General features: G+C 36.7%; 2 protein-coding genes across 2 annotated transcripts in view; both read left to right on the top strand.

Moving 5' to 3' along the window:
- Positions 1-7286: 7286 nt before the first annotated feature.
- Positions 7287-12950, top strand: LOC125658294 (uncharacterized). The gene is made up of 7 exons (XM_048889516.2): positions 7287-7396; positions 10528-10739; positions 11480-11549; positions 11780-11955; positions 12199-12380; positions 12467-12632; positions 12739-12950. Exons 1-7 carry the CDS (start codon positions 7293-7295, stop codon positions 12861-12863), a joined length of 1035 nt encoding a protein of 344 aa, XP_048745473.2. The 5' UTR covers positions 7287-7292; the 3' UTR covers positions 12864-12950.
- Positions 12951-17168: 4218 nt separating this feature from the next.
- The window catches only part of LOC125658292 (uncharacterized), a 5481-nt gene continuing 3954 nt past the window's right edge, over positions 17169-18695 (top strand). The window contains exon 1 of the mRNA XM_056149393.1: positions 17169-18228. Coding sequence (XP_056005368.1) covers positions 18153-18228 — 76 coding nt within the window. The 5' untranslated portion in view covers positions 17169-18152. The remainder of the gene's footprint in view (positions 18229-18695) is intronic.

Here is an 18695-nt window from a genome sequence, read left to right on the forward strand (position 1 = left end):
AACAATTCATGATTTACTTTGTTTTTGAAAGCAGCAATTTGTCTTTTAATCTTTTGGGGTACTTTTGAAACAAGACGATGATAGCTCAAAAAGTTCTTTGTACCAACCACATCTTTTACATCAGTAAAATATTTGAATGTTCCATTCTGCAAAACTAAGTCAATCTTAATGTCTTTGTCAACCCAATTTGTTTAAAAATTCTATTTTTTTTTAACATCAACAAAGTTTCTTATATCTAAATTAAAATAATCTGTAACACAAAGAGAGCTTTCTTTAACTCTTGAGAGAGCTTTAAACACATCTTTCCAAAACACATTGTCAATATGATTTACAAATTCATTGAGTTTTTCTTTGGATACAGGAAAAATGAAATCAACATTTCTAAGATTTAAAATACTATGCAACATATGTTGCCTTATACCGTCATTAATACTTTTGACCCATTTCAGCTTAATTTAAGATATAAGAGATGCCAAATGTACTATATTTAGTCCCCCTTCATCATAATTACCCACGACTGTATTTATTTTCAACTTTTCTACCTTGTATCCCCAAATAAATTTTAAAAATATTTTACTCAACTTGTTTAGGTGGGTCAGGCAATGCTGAAAATAAGTGTATGAGCTTTGGGAGTGCTAAAGTTTTGATAATTGTGATTTTATCTATTGGAGTTAAATCTCGTTTAGTCCACAAACCTAGCAATATTTTAATGGCATTGATTTTAGATTGATAATTACATGAAGTCATGTCTTCCAGATTTACTGTTAATACTATTCTAAGAAGCTTAAAATTGCAATTTCGCCATTTTATTTTCAAATCATTACACAAAGTTTCAACCGAACCTGATTTGCTCCCCAACCAAATTGCTTGTGATTTTGAAATATTTAAACGTAATCCAGAAATCATTCTAAATATATCAATAACTCTCATAGATTCTCTTAAGTGATTTTTCACTGCCATCTAACGTTAAAAAAGAGTCGTCCGCATACTGGCCTAATTTGTTTTCTCTTCCATCCACAGTTATTATCTTAATATTTCGATTTTCTTTAAGTGCTATTGCCAAGTTTTACTGTAATAATAAAGATATATGGTGCCAATTGATCTCCTTGTCTACAGCCTCGTTCAAGACTGAAGAATTTAGATAAATTTCCATTGTTTGATTGAAACTGGGACACATTTCCAATCTGGTATCCCTCATTTAATGAACGAATCACAAACGCAGCAATGTCTTTCCAGAAAAATTTGTAAACCTCAACTGTAAAATCGTCCGAACCTGGTGATTTTTTATTTTTCATATTCTGTAATGCTTCACTGCACTCCTGTAGTTTCAGTACACCTTTACAGTTTTCTTTCTGTGAATTTGTTAATTCAACATTGTGTTTTAAAAAACTATCCTCACAGAATGCTGCTTGACTATGACCTCCTAATTTACTTTTGTATAGGTCTGCGAAAAAGTGACTTGTTCATGCTTCAAATCTGCGTATGTTCTGTACTATGGTTTCCATCCGAGCCTATGAGCTCGGATATAGTTTTATTTACAAAGTTTCTTTTTTCCAATTTACAAAAATATTCAGAACTCACCCCCCCCCCCCATTTCATACCAAGTAGCCTTTGGCCATAACATTAAACCTTCAACAAAGTTAGCCCTTGAATTTTGTAATGCTTGCTGCTTCTCTTCAAGTAATTTTAAAATCTCTGCCTTTCCTGATGCATTTACTGCAGACTCCAATTCCAAAATTTCGTTTTCTAATAACTTCTTCTCTGTCTTAATTTGTTTTTGCTCTTATAGATGAGTATTCTATTGAAACTGAAGGAACTTTCATTTTGAGAATCTCCCAGAACAGCTGATCGCTAACTCTAAATTTTATATCTTCCATTTGCCCCAAGTCACCAGATACCATACACTCTTCTATTGTTTCCCCGATGCATTGTTTCACCCTGTCAATATATCCAGTTTACAATGATAATTGAGAATGAAATTTCCAGTAGCCCTTTCCCCTTTTAGTTTCACTTGTTCCAAATTTCAAACCAATTGCAGAATGATCTGTTCTATAACCTGGAATAATTTTAGTGTCAAGCATTTTACTAAATACACAGTCCGAAACTAAGAAATAATCTATTCTCGATTGAATTACTGGTTTTGATCTCCTCCAGTTGAAGTGTCGAGGTTCCTCATTCCATATCCTCCATGGGTCATATATTTCCAGCTCTGTCTTTATAGTTAGTATTTTTTTTCCATGAGCCTTTGGATTGTTTAATCTTTTTACATTAAATGTGTCCTTATCTTTAACAACATTCCAGTCACCACAAAAAATAATCGACTTATTTTCTAACTTAGTGACCTCAGTAAGAATATTTGGGGGGAAAAATCTGAGCTATCCAAATTAGGACCATATATATTAACTAATGTAAATCTAGTATAATTTGCTGTTATATCTAAAATAAATCTACTAGAGGAGTCCTTGAGGAAAGAGTGAATAGTGAATTCAAAATTATTTCGAAACATGATCGCAACATCTGCAGAACTGCTAGTATAACTACTACCTGTGTCACATTACACTGCGATTAGGTATCCGACTAGGTAGCGGGTTCTGAGCGGCCTGAGAATGCCAAAATCTGAAAAGTGTCCGGCCGGGGACCATGCGGTGAGAACACGCCATTCAGGGCCCGTATACCCCACCGGCAGCTTTTAGAGCGGAGTTAAATCCTGGCGATGTCAACCCCATCGTAAGATAACGCTCACGTGCTTCAGCGAGTTGTGGACGTAGGAACGGCAGTCTCAGATGCCTCGGAGGATTGGCCATGTCGATGTTGATGGCAACAGCGTCGATGATGATGTTGGAGATGATGACGATGACGATAGGTATATATACACCAGTTTGCAATTGCCTTAATTGCACTTAACACGCATGAAAAGGCAAAGGTCACCGAACGATACCCGGATGTTCTCAGAACGGACATCGTCCGGGCTTCATCCGATACCCCTCAGGTGTCCGAGCGGTGACCGCACGGGGGTACCTAGTCCGTACGATGTCCGTATGGGTACCGGACGTACCCCTCCCGGTTACCTACCGATAACCTTACGGATATCGGGCGGCCACCAACACCATCATTCCATACGCTCCCCGCCCGGTAAACATACGGCTGCCTTCCTTGTCCCACCCGAGGTGCGGGCGGTATATGAGGAGAGCTAATCACCCGGCAGACTTGGAAATGTGTCCCTACGGTGTTAGATCTTGACAGGTCCCCCACCGATACCTATACCTCGCCCGGTACCCGCTAGTAATGTGACACAGGCATAAGAATAGATTTATACCCCCATTCTGACTCTTCTAACCTTTCAACATCTGGTGTACTATGTGTTTCTTGAAAACATATTATAGATGCATTTTTATATATTACCCAATTAAATATATTAGCGGAAGAAAGAAACTGTGCATTATAAAATTTAGTATAATTTTTCTATATTTATTGTTTATATTTATAAAATCTAAACAATCGACAAAGGTGATGTTTTTTAACAATATCGGATAGTACCCGACTCAGATACACGGACTTTTTCATGGTTAGTGAACACATGTTGTTTATTGAAGTGTTCGTACGCACGAGTTTTTACTGGCGATACTGTTTGGAGTAAGAAGTGTAAAAGGTTGGCTTGAACACTATTCGTTAAGTTTTGACAAAATTTACCCTTCTGTCATGCCACGACTCAGCGAAAACCAACGTAATCGTACTGTTGGGATTCTTCAAGCTGGAATGGTACAAAATATCGTAGCAAGACACTTTGGAGTTCATCGGAACACCATCCAGTCATTATGGAGACGTTTCCAACAATCTGGTAACACTCGGGATCGACCACGTTCTGAGCGTCCTCGTGTGACGTTGCGTCGACAGGACCACATTAGACTTGTCACCTGAGAAATCGTTTCCAGACAGCAAGTTTGACTGCTCGTAGCATTCCTGGACTTCGACCAATCAGTCCAAGAACTGTGCGTAATCGTCTGCGCGAGCACAACCAAGACGTCCAGCGGTGCGCCCAATACTGCTTCAACGTCATCATATCGCTAGACTAGCGTGGTGCAGACGACATCTGTGATTCAGAATACAGGATTGGGCCAATATTCTGTTCACTGATGAATCCAGATTTCATTTGGATAGTCGTTGTAGAGTGTATCGTCGCGTTGGGGAGCGGTACCAAGACGCTTGTGTTGTGCAACGTCGACAATTCGGTGGAGGTAGCGTTATGGTGTGGGGTGGAATAACAGCACGTGGAAGGACCCCTCTACAAATTGTCAATGGAAATCTCACCGGCGTACGCTATCGAGACGAAATTATTCAGCGCCATGTGATACCCTTCATACAAAGACAGCAAAATCACATCACTCTGCAGCAAGACAACGCAAGGTCACATTATGCACGTGTAGTCAGGGACTTTTTGTTCAACAGAATGTCGATGTCTTGCCTTGGCCAGCTGTTTTCCCCCGATTTATCGCCGATCGAGCACGTCTTGGATGAAATGGAACGACGTCTACGCCGTTTACCAAATCAGCCAGTGACATTGGCCGATTTAGGCCAGGCTTTAACCAACATCTGGAACAACATCCCTCGAGCATTTCTGAACACTTTAGTTATACAAATGTACTAAATTTTATAATGCAATTTCTTTTTCCCGCTAGTATATATATATATATATATATATATATATATATATATATATATATCACAGAAAATTTGACTTAATTTGGATACCCACTTCCGCCCATGCCCGGGGTTGAACTCACGCCCTGCGGAACCATATCTCCTAGCATCATATAACCAGCACGCTCGACCATCTAGGCAAGTCTAATAAAAACTTGCTTTCGATGACGATGGAATACTCGCCACGCTGTCACACGCTATATGGTCATTTAGAATGGAAATGGGATACAGTTATTATACCCCCCGAACGAAGTTCTGGGGGTATATAGGAATCACTCTGTCTGTCCATCTGTCCGTCTCTCTGTCTATGCAGATTCGTGTCCGGGCCATAACTTCTTTGTTCTTTGACTTAGGCATACCATATTTGGCACACATGTAGATCACCATGAGACGAGTACCTTCATGACCTCTATATGACCTTGACCCATGACATCAAGGTCAAAATTAAAGTTTTTTTTACAATGGATTCGTGTCCTGGCCATAACTTCTTTGTTCTTTGACATAGGCATACCACATTTGACACATGAGTGTATCACCATGAGTCGATGTGTCATGTGCCCTCATGACCTCCATGTGACCTTGACCTCAAGGTCAAAATTAAAGGTTTTTACAATGGATTCGTGTCAGGGTCATGACTTCTTTGTTGTTTGACATAGGTACATGTATATCATATTTGACACATGAGTGTATCACCATGAGACGATGTGTCGAGTACCCTCATGACCTCTATATGACATTGAACTTTGACCTCAAGGTCAAAATTGATTATAGGGTTTTGACATAGTCATACCATAAGACATGGGTGTATCACCATGAGACTATGTGTCATGCACATTCATGACCTCTTTATGACCTTGACCTTTGAATGTCCATATTACAATGCACAAAGAGAAATGCTCTAGAATAACTTAAGTTCAATTATTAATATCCCTGTTACAGTTGAAATATTGTTAAATGGTGTCAATGGCGAATCTTTTAGTACTAATTCAAAAATATTTGATACAGTTCATTCCTTCATTGAAAAAAGTCGAAGATTCAGTATTTAATATTCTTGTGCAAAATGTATGTAAATATGTACTCACTCAATACTTCACTGTAAAGCTAAACATACATGTACTTCTGAAACCAAAATATTGTATGTATTGTTATATTCTTAACCTAACCGGCACATAGTCATATCCTCCCTTTTTATAATTGTTTATTTTTTCATTTATTTGTCTTCTTCTTCAATCTTTTGTTATATTTTCATGTACTATATTAATTTTATTTTGTCATAACTACCTTTGACCTATGGAAAGGGCTTATATAGGCATTGTGCCTGCTGCCTAATCCCATTTATGTATGTATTTTCTATATATATATATATATATACATGAATAAAATACTGTTGAAATGACCTTGACCTTTGATCTCAAGGTCAAAATTATAGGTTTATGCCATGGATTTGTGTTCGGACTATATCTTCTATTTTCTTCAAAGGCATACCATATCTTGACACTCAGGAAAGAGGTAATTTATACCTATTAACACCCTTTGGGAGATTGGGGTAAGCGGGAGTATTCTTAGTGAGCATTGCTCACAGTACATCTTGTTTAACATACATTTAAGAGGACCATACATGATACACATTGCATTAGAAATATTCTATATAAAACACGGAAATAGCAATGAACTCTTAAATGAACATAACTGCCCTAAGTGAAGAAATATATAATATAAAGCACAGAAAATTTCACTTTATTTGGATATATATATATATATATATATATATATATATATATATATATATATAAATTGATGATCAGATGGAGTTCAATCCCATATCATTTATTTCTCTACATGCTGTTTCGTAAGGGGATAGTTTCCCCTCACTCGTCAGGAGAAAAATTACATCTAACGAATGTGTATATATATATATATATATATATATATATATATATATATATATATATTCGTGTGTGTACATGAGAATTGCAAATACAGATCATGCGACTGTCATGCATACTGCAGAGCGAGTACACGTATACTGATGAATGGTAGACATCTCTGTGCCATTGTAATCTTGTGTGATTTCGTACGTAACAAGCATAATTACAGTATTATAATTATCTCTGTGTTCCTGTAATCTTATGTGAGTTCGTGCGTAAAAAGTATAATTACAGTATTATAATTATCTCTGTGCCGCTGTAATCTTATGTGAGTTCGTGCGTAAAAAGTATGATTACAATATTATAATTAGTGGTATGTTTCTTAAAAGTATTGTCTACATTGATGTAAAAGTTGTCATAAAAAATGAAAACATTAAATTCCTTCATCTTTGATTAGATTGATCTTACCTACACGTACATACATTTATATTGACTTAAATGTTTCCATTTGCCCTATTTCATTTTCATCCAAAATAACTGACACATTACAAAACTTAAAATAATAATTTTTCTCATTATGAAGATTTATTCTAAATATTTCCGTCACGTCTCAAGGCCAATGACCATGTAGTATCGAGTTAGCACCAATAAGGGGGACAAGATTCCGCTACCTGAAAATGAAAAAAGGCCTTATCGGTATTCCTTGAGGGTTTCCTGTAAGATCGTATGATCGTGATGAGAACTTTAGCAGATGTACAATTTTGGTATATAAGCTACGGATTACAGGGGGTCTGCATACAGTCGGTTCATATAGGAGATTTACTGAAAATGTAAGTAACAGTGCTTTGAAGTAACATGGCATGATAGAATAGAAACACGAAATCATAATTCTAAAAGTCAACATCTAAATATCTACAGGTTGTGTGAGAAAAGCTTCACTATAAGATGATTAGATATTTTGATATGACTTTACATGTCTGCAGATACTTATGTAAAATTATTTGATGGTCATTATTTACAGCAATATACAGAGGTATGGAAGTATGTTATTTGTATAGTGAATGTCCCATGAAGAACTACACTGTAACGGACCAGGGTTTTAACAATCCGTCGTGAATATCTCGAGGGCACGAGCCGAATGTTTCGGTTCGAAACATTCAAACCCCAAGAATGAAATTTTCTTAATCAACACGGATCAACTCATGAAGGATTAATTTTCTCCAGTTACTTGTTAGCGATATAAATCTATTTTAAAGGGAAATGAAACAGATTTATGGAAATTTTTATCTATGGTTAAATGTTTTTTTTAAAAATTCAAAAAGAGAGAAAAAAGTAAAACTTGCGTCATAATGGATTACGTCATGGTCATATTTCATATCAGATAGGCCGAAGAATTGGTCGTGGAGTGCTCAGTCCCATCCAAGCACATAGTACAGTTTACATGTGTTAGCTTCTAATAGGGTTTTCCTAACGATGGTGCGAATAATTCTCTATAGAAAATGAATATGCATTGGATGAAAGCATGAAAAGGAACTCAAAAGTATCTCTGACCGACACAGATTAGGGATAGAGAACGATGCGAACTAATAACTCGTGTTGTTGAATAGTGAATCCTATCATTTTCATTTTGTGTTAAAGACTAAAAAATGTACGGTCTACAACATAGACACGGTGGCAAATACTAGTAATCGTGAATGGACTTCCGGTTACACGTACATGTAACCAGCGAATGAAAAAATTCTTGAATGAAATTTTATTTATATTGTATTTCAAAAAAGAGAAAATTGACATTTTGTCTTCAGAACGATGAAGTTTGCCGTTGTTCTACTGTTATGTTTAACCGCTGGAAGTCAGGCCAGTTTCTTTGACGATCTTAAGAATACGTTCACTAACATTGGGCACGCTCTGACAAACACCGCCCATGCTGTTGGAGACCAGGCCAAGGTTGTGGGACAGAACCTTTTGAGTACAGCTGCGGAGCAAGGCAAACAGCTTGCTTCCCAGGCTCTACAGAGTGAGATTCCAGATATCTCCCTACGCTTCGTGCTCGTCACCTCAAGCTTTAATGATCTACCATTGCACCAAGCTTTTCCATTAATCTATATCTATATTTTTTTTCAATTTTATAAGTGTTTTCATTGCAGCAGATAGAAAGAATCGCAATGATGCAGCTAATGACCCCCCCCCCCCCCAGCTTACAAACTGCGGGTCTTGCATATAGGCTATGGTGTCCATTAATCGTCTCAAGCCCTACTAGTTAATTCTTGATGACCTTTTTAGAATGTGACATTATGTTTGCATGTATTCAAATTACAAACGCTGTTAATTTGTTCGCAATTTATTGTATAAAGAAAGACACCATGCCTTTAATGTAATAATTTTGGTTGCATACTTATTTGGTTTTAAAGCAATGTCATAAAAGCATAAAATAAAATGCTTTTACAAATAAAACGCTTGAAATGTTATAAGTAAAGATTTTACGAGAGTTGTGTGCTTGAAACCTGTATGTTTCAATGCCTTGTGAATGCTTTTCAAAATAGTCTTAGGATCAGGCTCAGATCAAAGTTCAAAAGGCTGTTTACTGCAGAAAAACTGTAAAAAGTGAATGCCTACATAGCAAAGAGAAAACACCCGACTATTCGTTGACTACGGGTATCAATAGTTTGACCGCCTTTTTCACTATCTTACTTTTCTTTTCTAATTAAAAAAGACTACTTTACATATCTTAAATTGGTTCTTGTTAATCCCGTGAGGATCTGGGTTAGAATAGGTCCTCAGTACCCCTTGCTTGTCGTAAGAGGCGACTAAATGGGGCGGTCCTTCGGACGAGACCGCAAATACCGAGGTCCCGTGTCACAGCAGGTGTGCCACGATAAAGGTCCCTCCCTGCTCAAAGGCCGTAAGCGCCGGGTATAGGCCTAAATTTTACAGCCCTTCACCAGCAATGGTGACGTCTCCATATGAGTGAAACATTCTCCAGAGGGACGTTAATCAATATTCAATCAATCAATCAATCTTCACGGTTTCTTATCGGAATCTGTTTTATGCATATTAATATTAAACTTATGGTTTTTATGCCCATTCTATATGAATATTAAGGCTATTCACTGAGGTTTTTATTTAACGGTTTTTGAATGCACCCAAAATGAAACTGCAATGAAATTAAAACTGTATAAAGCATTTATAGTATAGGCGTAATTTGGATCTCCAAGAAAAAAAATTTGTGAAATGTTTTGAGTATTCTTATTAAAACTTCTCAATTCATTTCAAACCGAGAGATGTCTATTTTGATTCTCGATCCCGACGTGTCAAACCTTTGACGTTGAACGAGGTAAATGACTGTTCCTTCTCCAAGTGCCTGGAATTAGATGTAAGAGTCCCGAATCTTTCGGATGAGACTTTAAACACGGGGGTCATTGTAGAAGTCAGCACGATAAAGAATCCTCACTTCTAGGACCACGAGTGTCGTCCTTAGGTAAACATTTATGGCACTTCGTCTAAACTCTGGAGACGCTTCTAAATGAGTACAACAAAATTCTCAAATGGGACGTAAAACAATATAAAAACGAACAAACTACTTATTTCGCACCATTTCTTGTAATTTTACGTCAGGAATGAAGCAATGGATATTCTGTTGTAACAATGTTCTTGAATTTTATGTATTTAATACAGAAAGGCACACCACATAAAAAATATGCACTTTTTCCTAAAAATTTCAAAAGTTCGTGAAAAGTCGAATATCTATGACGGTGTATCTAATAAATACGATCAATTTTCTGAAAATACCTAATTACAAGGCAATTTTTGCATTTACTCTTCATCAAAATAAACTAAAAGTCATGGGGACAGCGATTAGGCCCAAACCAGATATGTAGTACTATCAAGACTTTGGTAGCATTTCACTCATGTAATTAGTTTGATTCCACGTAAAGCATCGAAACATCATTTTGGTATGTTGCAGAGAAATGAAGATTGCGATAGTCTTAGTCTTGTGCTTGGCTGCTGGCAGCCAGGCAAGCTTCCTCGATGATTTGAAGAATGCTTTTAGCAATGTTGGTTCAGCTTTGACCACCACTGTTCATGCTGTTGGTGACCAAGCTAAGGTTGTTGGACAAAATCTCCTAAGTACTGCAGCTGAACAAGGAAAGCAGCTTGCCTCCCAAGCTCTACAAAGTGAGCGAACACAGAAGCTTTTAGCCTTTCAATATTTGCTTTATTACAATTGCTTTATGTTTGTGTTGCAAAGTTTCTCTGTTGCGTTTTTCCTCCCCCCAAAATTGGTTATGGTTTATTTCTAATGGGGGCTGCTGTTCTCACATACATGTATATATTGTCATGGTCTCTAGTAGGTCACAGAAGTTCACAGCATTTAGTGATATGGGGAAGGAACCTTTCATTTACTACCTGACTTCATTAACAACGTCTATATGTACAAGTACATGTACATCGAAAATTCTAGCCAAAATATTTCTATTTGTATTTGGTCATTGATCTTTCAGCAAAATGAAGATTGTTTGCTTCGTAGCCTTGTGTTTATTAGCTGGGACCCAAGCCAGCTTCTTAGATGACCTTAAGAATGCATTTAGCAATATTGGTTCCGCCCTTACAACGACAGTCCACACAGTTGGTGACCAGGCTAAAGTTGTTGGACAGAACTTACTAGTGACAGCTAAACAGCAGGGGTCTCAATTAGCCTCACAAGCTTTACAAAGTGAACTTTCTGTGTTGCTTTGGTGGTGGTCATTTACAATCATGCCTTCATTTCTATCTACATGTATGATGTAAACGCATTGATAAAATATCTGGTTCACTTGAAGAAATTGATTGAAAATGTTAAGATGGATGCAGTCTGCAATTTAACACATGTATCTCAGCTGCCGCGTAGAATGAAAAAAGTTGGTGTTTATATTAAGGTCTTCTGATGGGAACCATGAATGCTCTCAGTTCTCCCTCCACTACGGATAGTACCAAGAGATCCCTGTCGTACGTATACTCTGACATTTTGCTTTGTAGTTTAACAGCTATACACCCAAGCTTTAAATATTCAACAGCAAAACATTTGAAATGGCTTTATTTTACCATCACAGTAAAAAAAAAAACAATTATGTTTAATTTTCAATGACAACCTATTTGTATTTTATTATCGCTTGATGGTTGATTTTTAAGATGACGACAACGACTTCTATATTTTGTTTTATTTCTCCGTCTGACAGTGAACTCCTCCAGCAGGCCAAACCTCTGACTGATGCAGCCAAACAGGTCGTTGAACAAAAAATGGACAACCTGAATGGAGTTTACACCGAGGCTCTGAACCAGCTCAAAGCTCTCTCTTCCCAGCTCACCCACCTCCCCGCCTCTGAAATAATGCAAAAAGTCGACCAAGTTGTCGGTCAGTATTTGGATTCTAGTATGATATATGTACAATGCTCGTAATATCTATCCAAATATCGTCTTAATTTTTGTGTTAATTTCTTCCATCAATGGTAAGAAATACACATCCATCCTTAAGTTTTCATTCGTGTACGTACTATTAAAAGAAAATGATATTATAATTATATACATGTATACTCCGGTGTATGGAAGTGTTTTTCTTCATTGTTTAAAATCAATTAATCGGGGGGAAATTACACAGCTGCCCACCATAGTGTCGCCAACAAACTCCAAGCCGAGCTTGTGTCTGAGCTTACTCAAATCTTCGGAAAGGCTCTTGCTCTCCACCCTGGCGCTAAACGAAACGGCTTCACCGACGCCCTGGGACAAGTTGGACAGAGTCTCTCCAGCTTCTTCCAGCCCCATGTACAGGCTCTTCAACAGGTGAGCACATACAAATTATCGAAACGAATAAAATATTGCTATTATTAGACTTTTGTTTTCACTGAATTAATGTCCTAATATTACAGTTAGTCGGCGGAGTTGGTGACACCGTGAAACAGACCGCCAATGCTTTCCACACCGCTTTGACCACTGGTGCTCACGGACAGGCTGTTTCACAGTCTTCAGCTGCACTCGTCCAGCACGGACAAAATGCTCTTTCTGCCCTCAAGGATGCCGTCACTGATGTCCTTCGTAAGTGTACATACAAATATGAACCCTGATTTTTTCCAACTGTCACTTTCACTATTTTCATAATTTTAAGAAATAGTTCATTAATTATTTGTTATCTTCTTTTCAGAACAAACTCTGACTAATATGCAGCCACACCTTGTTAACCTTCTCAGTCACGGTGCCCAGGCTCTCACAGAGACTCTTACTCATACAAGCGGAACCAACGCTGAAGTTCCTGCCAACCCACAATAAAATGTCACCAAAACACCAATACTTTATGTGTAACATGACATTGTTTTTTTTTTTAAAACACACAACGAAATAAATGGACGGTGTAAATAATACACGCTATCTCGTTCAGTTCATTTCGTGTCTCTGCCGTAGACTCGGGGGACATCTTGTATGTCGTTTGATATAGTCCCCAAAAGTGACTTGCAGTATGGTAAAAGTAAACTTTTACGTTTTACGAAACTTTCTATTATACGTAAGTTGTATGAACTGGATGAAAGGTCGGAGTGTAGACCCAACTAAAACATTGTTGATCAGAATTCGATGAATAATTAAAGAAATACCAACACCTATAGAACAAACATTAATCACCATGTGTATAAAAAACACCACCAAATCAAGGAGAACGCGGGAATGTTTTCTTCTTCTAGATTTATACATTCTACAGGAAACTCATTCTAAAACAATTAGAAAATGTCCATCCGAAATAGAAAAAAAAATATGACAGCTGCCAGGGGTCCTGATTAAGCACTACCGATTTACATATTACAAAGGTTAAACCAATTACATCACGTGTAGTATGTAGCAATAAAATTGCATATGATATCTATATGGGTTCACAAACATATATATATTTATATGCTACAGTGATATGATATAAAAGTATATGTCATACATGTAACTGAAATAAAAATAAAAAAAAACACAACAAGATAAACTCAGTAAAAAAAATGAATTCGATAATTGACATCGGAAAGGAAAATTTATTACAAACAAATAAGAAATGAACAAACAGTGTGTAGAAAAGTTCGCTTTATCGGCATCAATGTCCGTTTTATATTGGATATATTTATGTCCCCGTAATTGGAGATTCGGTGGCAAATAATTGTTGTCTTGTTTGTCCGCAAACAGTACAACCTGGGATATAACGTTTGAATGGATGGTGATAGGGCTTTCATATTTCACATGTATATTTCTTGTGACAACACACTTCCTTTGATACCAAATAGACCTTGTGACTTTTTCCACGGAGTTTGGCCTAATTTCTAAAAAAAAAATTAACCTTGGACATAACTTTCAAACTTAGTGCTAGGCTTTTCATTCTTTCACAACTTCAATGCGACATTTAGATATATCGCCGACGTTTGATCTATTAACAGTAATACTTTTCATTCATATGTCGATTCGATATATCCCCGTGAACTCGAAATAAAAGACATCACAGAGTCGTCCACTTCTGCTTCATACTTAGATATTTTATTGAATATAGATATTAACGGCAGACTAACAACTCAACTTTATGACAAACGGGATGATTTCAGCTTCTCCTTCGTCAACTTCCCATATTTATGTAGCAATATTCTATTATCACCTGCATATGGTGTTTATATCTCTCACCTGATTCGATTCGCAAGACCTTGTTCTGTGTATAATCAGTTTTTTAATCGAGGCAGACTACTGCAAAACAAGTTGATGGTGCAGGGGTTTCAACAGTCTCGTTTAAAGTCAGTACTTCGCAAATTATATGGTCGTTATAACGATCTAGTTTGCCAATACAATTCATCATTGGGCCAAATGCTGTCTGACATGTTTCTTGTTTAAAGTCTGCATTTCGCAAATTCCATGGTCGTTATAATGATATATATAGTTTGCCGATACAACCTATCATTGGGCCAAATGCTGTCTGACTTGTTTCATACCGATTGTTAGGCCGTCCTTGACACACTGAATTGACTACGAATAACTCCGTTTACCTGATCAAGACAATATGACTCACGTCGAGTGTGACCTGTCGACAGGGGATGCTTCCTAGGCACCTGATCCCACCTCTGGTATATCCAGGGGTTCGTGTTTGCCCAATTCTCTATTTTGCATTGCTTATCGGAATTATGAGATTGATCACTGTTCGTTATCTTCACCTTTCATGTATATTCCTTGTAACGATATATTTCTTTTCATACATTTTTTTTTTAAAATTACCTCATGACCTTGCGTTTTGACCATAGGGTGCATGAGTGTTTCACAAACACATCTTTTTATTGTTAAATTACCACAGAGAAGTATTTTTATTATTTTCAGATTTCAAAAAGGCACAGTGGAGTGGATTTTGTTAATCTCAAAACTCAATCCGAATTTTTTAAACTGAATAAGAATTTTGTATTAACCCAATTTTCACGTTAAGGAATAATGAATAAATTTTGAAAACATGCAAAATGCAAAGAGGAATTGAACAGGGGTGTCCAATATTGGCCACCCTATACATGTGTATTGTTGTTGCCAAATTTCTGTCTGTTAGAATGGAGGAAAATATAAGAAGGGGGGAAAAAAATACAGCATGCTGACGATATGACATTGAATCTTAAAATCATAGTCATTTAAGCAAGCTTTTGAAACAATACCCAAATTTTATACTCAGTACTTTTAAACCTTTATACCGAAATCGAGGGCATTTGACTGTACAAACAGTTCAGTACAATGTCTAAGTGTTTATATAGGTCACGATAAAATGGAGTGCTCTAATACGAATTGGGTGAAAATATATAATGGTGCAGTCTGTTGGAAATACCATGGGCACAAATTGTGCTCCTGTATTACCTGATTTAATTATATATTCTTACGAGGCATAATTTATTAAAACCTTCTAGGTGAAAAGAAAAATCTCTTGCTGTGATTTTCAACTCGATGTTTTTGGTGCATATTTATCGACGACGTTTCATTCCGTGGGGATCCGGGATAATATAGAGAACTTGAAATAAAATACACCACGGTGTCTTCCACGTCTACTTCTTATATTGATATTTTATTGAGCATATCTGGTAGCGGCAAAATAACAACTCAGCTTTATGTCAAACGGGATGACTTCAGCTCTCCAACGTCAGCTTCCCATATTTATATACATACGAGTATATAGCAATACATGTATATCATTTTGACTTATATATGGTGTTTATATCTCTCAAATGATTCGAAATGCACGAACATGTTCTACGTATGATCAGTTTTTAAATCGAAGCAGGCAACTGACAAATAGGTTGGTGTTGCAGGGTTTCCAACAGTCTCGTTTAAAGTCAGCAATGTGCAAATTCTATGGTCACTATAACGATCTAATTTACATAATTATATAAACTGTCGATAGGTCGAATGCTGTCTTTCATATACCATATGTTATGCTGTTCTTTACAAACTGATTTTGACTACGCATTACTCTGTTTACCTGATCAAGATATGGGGCTTACGGCTGGTGTGACCGGTCAATAAGGGATGCCTACTCCTTCTAGACACTTGGTTGCACCTGTGGTATGTCAAATGTTTGCCCTGCTTTTGATTTTGTATTCTTTTTAGGATTTATGAGTTCACTGTTCGTTTTCTTCACTGTCTTTAGATACTTTATTCGAATCTTGGAAATTAATATTATTTGGGAGAAGTACTGCAAGAAATTCATTAGCGCTAACAAAACTTACATACGTAGTAATTATTATTTGAAACACTTGATGAGGATTATATAAAAAAGAAATCACTACATTAATAGTCAATTTTATGTGAATTAAAACTGATATGATTCATACTGATTGTTAAGCCGTTCTTAGCACACTGATCGACTGCGGATAACTCCGTTTACCTGATCAGGATATAGGGCTCACGGCGGGTGTGACCGGTCGACAGGGGATGCTTACTCCTCCTAGGCATCTGATCCCACCTCTGGTGTGTCCAGGGGTCCGTGTTTGCCCAACTATCTATTTTGTATTGCTTGTAGGAGTTATGAGATTGATCACTGTTCGTTATCTTCAACTTTCATGATTAAACGAAAACACCATAATTGATCATGTCTAGAATTGCGGATTAGGTGTGACTGATATTTAATAATCAAAGGCCTGAGGGGCCTGAGAGTCGACTCGGTCTTCATTGTAACAATGGAATAGGTAATATTCAAGCTAGAAGATAGTAATCAAGGATAAGGAATATTACGCGGGCGCGTGTGTACTTCTTTTAGCGGGATTTATGCTTTAGTCCATCATGCCTGTGTACAGTGTTTAAAGTCAACTAAGTCATGACCACTGCCAAACTTTAGATTACATATCCAAAATGGATAGACAGAGACGTTGCTAATCCATGGCTGTGGTAAACAATTCATGATAAACAAATGCTCAGAATTTGAAGGAAAATTGCTATGTAGTCATACAGTACTTTTATCACAACTGACAACCATCAAATAGATTCCATAGAGGTTGTAAGAAGATACCATCAAACAAAAAAGTTTTCCAAACCAATACCTCTCACGAATTAAATAAAATTTTCATCAAAGTTACAATGAACGAACTCAGTTGACATCTATAAGAAACCTCACTGAAGCCCACTGCATTGTGAATCGTCCTGGTCCACACCGTGTATGTGGTATTTTTTTGGTAATAAATACATAAACGCAAGATTTTCCATGATGAAGGATTTATAAATCGTGAACAACTTTCGTCTTATTAATGTTCATTTGTTATCGTGGGTTGACGAATCTCTTTGAGAAGAGGAAAATATGAAGTTTCTTGTTACTGCAGGGCATTCATGAGGAGACGGCTATCATTGCAATTTGTAAAGGTGGCAAAGACGAAAACAATGGAAATGAAAATATGTAGCGATTTTAACGGTCTGTGTACATGCATTGTTCGTAATCAGACGGTTTGATCCATTAGACAATTGTTGCATGTTTTGGAGATTATCGAGTGTGTGCAGTTGTCAAGGTTGTAGCGAACAGTCTTGAAAACTTAACAGGTGATAGGAAGAGTGTACAATATGGAACACTATAATTCAGTTTCGTGACAGTTAAACATTATCATAAAGGGACCAACACTGTTAATTGATACTACGAAAAAATCACGCGTTACAAATGGAAAACATTAAATATAATGAAAATGTTTGGCATGTCATAATATAGATGCTGTAGTGTCATCTTTGTTCGTTGAATACTAATTTTCGTGACTGAGCAAATCCACGAAATTAAGAGATCAATTAAGTACGATTTTTACGAAGGGAAAAAAAAACCAAATCAAAACAACGTTTAGCTGTCCACAAGAAAAACAAATGATCGGAGGGTGAATAGGCAGGATTGCATTCAAAAATAAAGATTTGTTAAACCTATACATGATCTTACTCAGATCGATTGCTAACCAGATGTCGCTTGTTCGATGAACGCTATACATGATGTTGAGCCAACCAATGCAAATACAACGACGTATTATGAACGGTCAATACCACATAAAGAACTGAAAATTAATCATTTCTTCCGAAAAAATACATATAGTCACACTTCAGTCTTTTGGAGTTATGAAGTGTTTTGAGATATGGATGACGATACATATCTGTATCAGTCTCTCCGTTGTCACTGGGAAACCCACTAGAGGTAAGAAATCGCCGAGGATTGAGTTAAAATCCTTTGTCAAAGTTTCTTCCGCTTCACCTGAAAGCTATTACTTTTCCACTTTAATACTAACTGTTTTTATTTCTATATCCATTGAATTTGGAAATACATTTTCCAGAGCAGTTTTACCCAATATTTAGACATTAATTTAGGCCGAGACTATACATACTTGCATATGTCTCTGATTTAAGGTTTTTAAAATAATACATAATTCCTTTGGGTGATTTTGATTGATACTTTTTTTTTTTTATATTTATCTATATAATAATTTTTATTGTAAAACTGCTTTAGAGGGCCTACATTGATAATTCTAGCGCTATATGAATTCTTTATCTTATACTAACGTTTGACTTTTACTACAACCCACATAAAAAGTAAGACATGCATTCTATGACGCAATTGGTCCTCATATTCAAATTTCCCCTTCATTGGCCGCTAGAAATTGCGAC

This window comes from Ostrea edulis, chromosome 9, assembly GCF_947568905.1.
Source record: "Ostrea edulis chromosome 9, xbOstEdul1.1, whole genome shotgun sequence".
Lineage (NCBI taxonomy): Eukaryota > Metazoa > Mollusca > Bivalvia > Ostreida > Ostreidae > Ostrea > Ostrea edulis.